Source organism: Humulus lupulus, chromosome 7, assembly GCF_963169125.1.
Source record: "Humulus lupulus chromosome 7, drHumLupu1.1, whole genome shotgun sequence".
In the NCBI taxonomy this organism is placed as follows: domain Eukaryota; kingdom Viridiplantae; phylum Streptophyta; class Magnoliopsida; order Rosales; family Cannabaceae; genus Humulus; species Humulus lupulus.
Window position 1 is genome coordinate 131,363,961 of NC_084799.1, and position 2,302 is coordinate 131,366,262.

The 2,302-nt window shown below is 30.5% G+C and overlaps 1 protein-coding gene across 1 annotated transcript; it reads right to left on the reverse strand.

Moving 5' to 3' along the window:
• Positions 1 to 807: 807 nt before the first annotated feature.
• LOC133792195 (protein ZINC INDUCED FACILITATOR-LIKE 1-like) lies at positions 808 to 1,426 on the reverse strand. Its single transcript, XM_062230111.1, has 2 exons — positions 1,196 to 1,426; positions 808 to 1,098 (listed from the first exon to the last, which is right to left on the reverse strand). The coding sequence occupies exons 1-2, from the start codon at positions 1,424 to 1,426 to the stop codon at positions 997 to 999; spliced, it is 333 nt and encodes a 110-aa protein (XP_062086095.1). The 3' UTR covers positions 808 to 996.
• Between the last annotated feature and the right edge of the window lie 876 nt (positions 1,427 to 2,302).

A 2,302-nucleotide genomic window follows, 5' to 3' on the forward strand; every position in this document is an offset into this window, starting at 1 on the left:
AAGGTTAAAAAAAAATTTCCCAACATACACTACATCCAACCAATAAGAGAAAAAGAAAAATCTAAAACGCAACTATAATGAAGTCTATCTAATTGCCAGAATAAAGAACTATACAAAAGGAGCACCCAGCAGCATAAATAGAAAGTAATTAGACAGAAAGGGTTGCAGATGGAGAACATGTGATAAAATAAATAAACAATAATAAAAGAAATATAAAAAAACATAATTATAAATCAAATACCATAATTGTTTCTATTAACCAGTACATGCAGGGATATGTTAAGGCAAGCCACATTTTTCCCACTGAAAAAATAGTTTATATGGAACAAATTTCAGCAAAGTAAAGGAGATTATTAAACAATGTGAAAACGCACAACAAGGCTATATGGCTACAGTCAATCTACTGACAACCTAATAGTCCAACTAAAGGATACACCTGTTTCTTTTCTCCAGTGCATTGCATGAAACCCACTAAAAAGCACAAGAGAAGGTCTATGAAATATACTGCAAAATCCACTGACAACAACAGTATAGGCACATACTATGTCATGCTCTAAAGATTGGTTTATAATATGCAACTGTAATGAAAACTAACCTTTACAGATATTATATTATTCATCACAGATGCACAATCAATCAAAAGAGTGAGCGAGAGGCCAGACAACTTGGCCATAAAAGGGTAAGTTGATAGCAATGCTATTGTAGCAACCTTCACAAGAAACCAAGAAAAATTTCAAGTCGAAAGGTTTTCAACAATACTTAAGACATTAAAATAAATTCCATAGCAAAAGTGTGTTGAACATGTTGAAAGAGATTAAAAAAAATGCTAGACATATAGCTCCGATTCGAGTCAGCTGTAAAAACCCACACTTTCTCTCTAATGGTGGGTACACAAATAACTGAAAGATAAGCATACCAATGCCTAGAACATCATGAAAGAAAGTTAGATAAGCATACCAATACCAATTACGTAAGTGACGAGTGTATGTATGTTTTCTAGTCATGAGTACCTGAAATTGAAAGAACTTCACCAACATCAGAACTTGAGTAGCCTAATCCCCCAAACTTCTTTGGACTAACAGCCCATAATGGAAAAATCTAGAACCAATATAAAAAAAATTCATTGAAATTGAAAAAAAAAAAAGATGATTAAAAATAAATGTTCAATGAAGTTAGTGGAAGAAATTTTGCCTACCTCTGCATAAGCCATGTCATGAAGTTGGAAAACACAAAATACAATAATAGATGACATTAGGGGCCAGTTCCTATAAAGACTTTGTTGAGGAGTTTGACAGTCTTCTTCACATTTTTGTGAATTTGAACTTAGATCATATCCATTCGTGTTCACCTCTAATAGATCACAAAGTTTCTCATTCTCTTCTTCATCAACTTTATTATGAAAGTGAAGTGTTTCCTGAGACCACATGCAAGTAGTTAGGTATGTTGATCAATAAAGATTAAACATATCAAATGTGAAAGATATCATACTAAAAATAGTATTGAATGTCAAATTAATTTCTTTTATTATTTCTACTTTTGAGTATGTGGTGGACTAACTTTTACTCAATATGCATTTCTTTAGATGGAGCCTGAAACAACTATCACTGTAGAAAAAAATACGTCCTTTTGTAAAAGTCAGATTAAAGCCTGAGAAACTCCATCTATGACAAGGATTAGTGTGATTCTCCAACATTCTAACACCTATGAAAATTATTACCATCAAGTTTTTACTCATTACTACACTTTTTTACCTTTTCGACATTCCTTTACGAGGATTTCTTGTTTTCTATTGTACTTATTCTACAGAAAAGTTATCATTTTGTCACAACAAAAAGTTGTTTGTAACTAAAAAAATAAATTGTCACTAATATAGGTTTAATCACAATTTATTATTTATAATAATAAACTTTGTTGTGACTACTAAAGATACATTTAGTCACAATATATTGTAACTTTTGCAACTAATACTTTTAACACATAATTTTTTTACGACAACAAATATATATTGACACGTTTTTAGTCACATTTTTTTCATTGTTAGTTACAAATTTTGTTTTGAATAAAAGTAAGATTTTTTATAATGTTAATTTTTAACTATGCAGATCAAACAATATCACTCTTATAGTTGGAGCTAAAAGATCCCAATATGACATTGAGTACCTAATCTTTAGACCCTTCATTGCAAGTACAATTATGAGCTGAGTCTTTTACCAAAATAATCCAAACAAACATATGCTTCCCTTTTCCGTTTAAAGTATTATGCTATCGACTCTTTCTATGAAATTATCACAAATATAAGCAA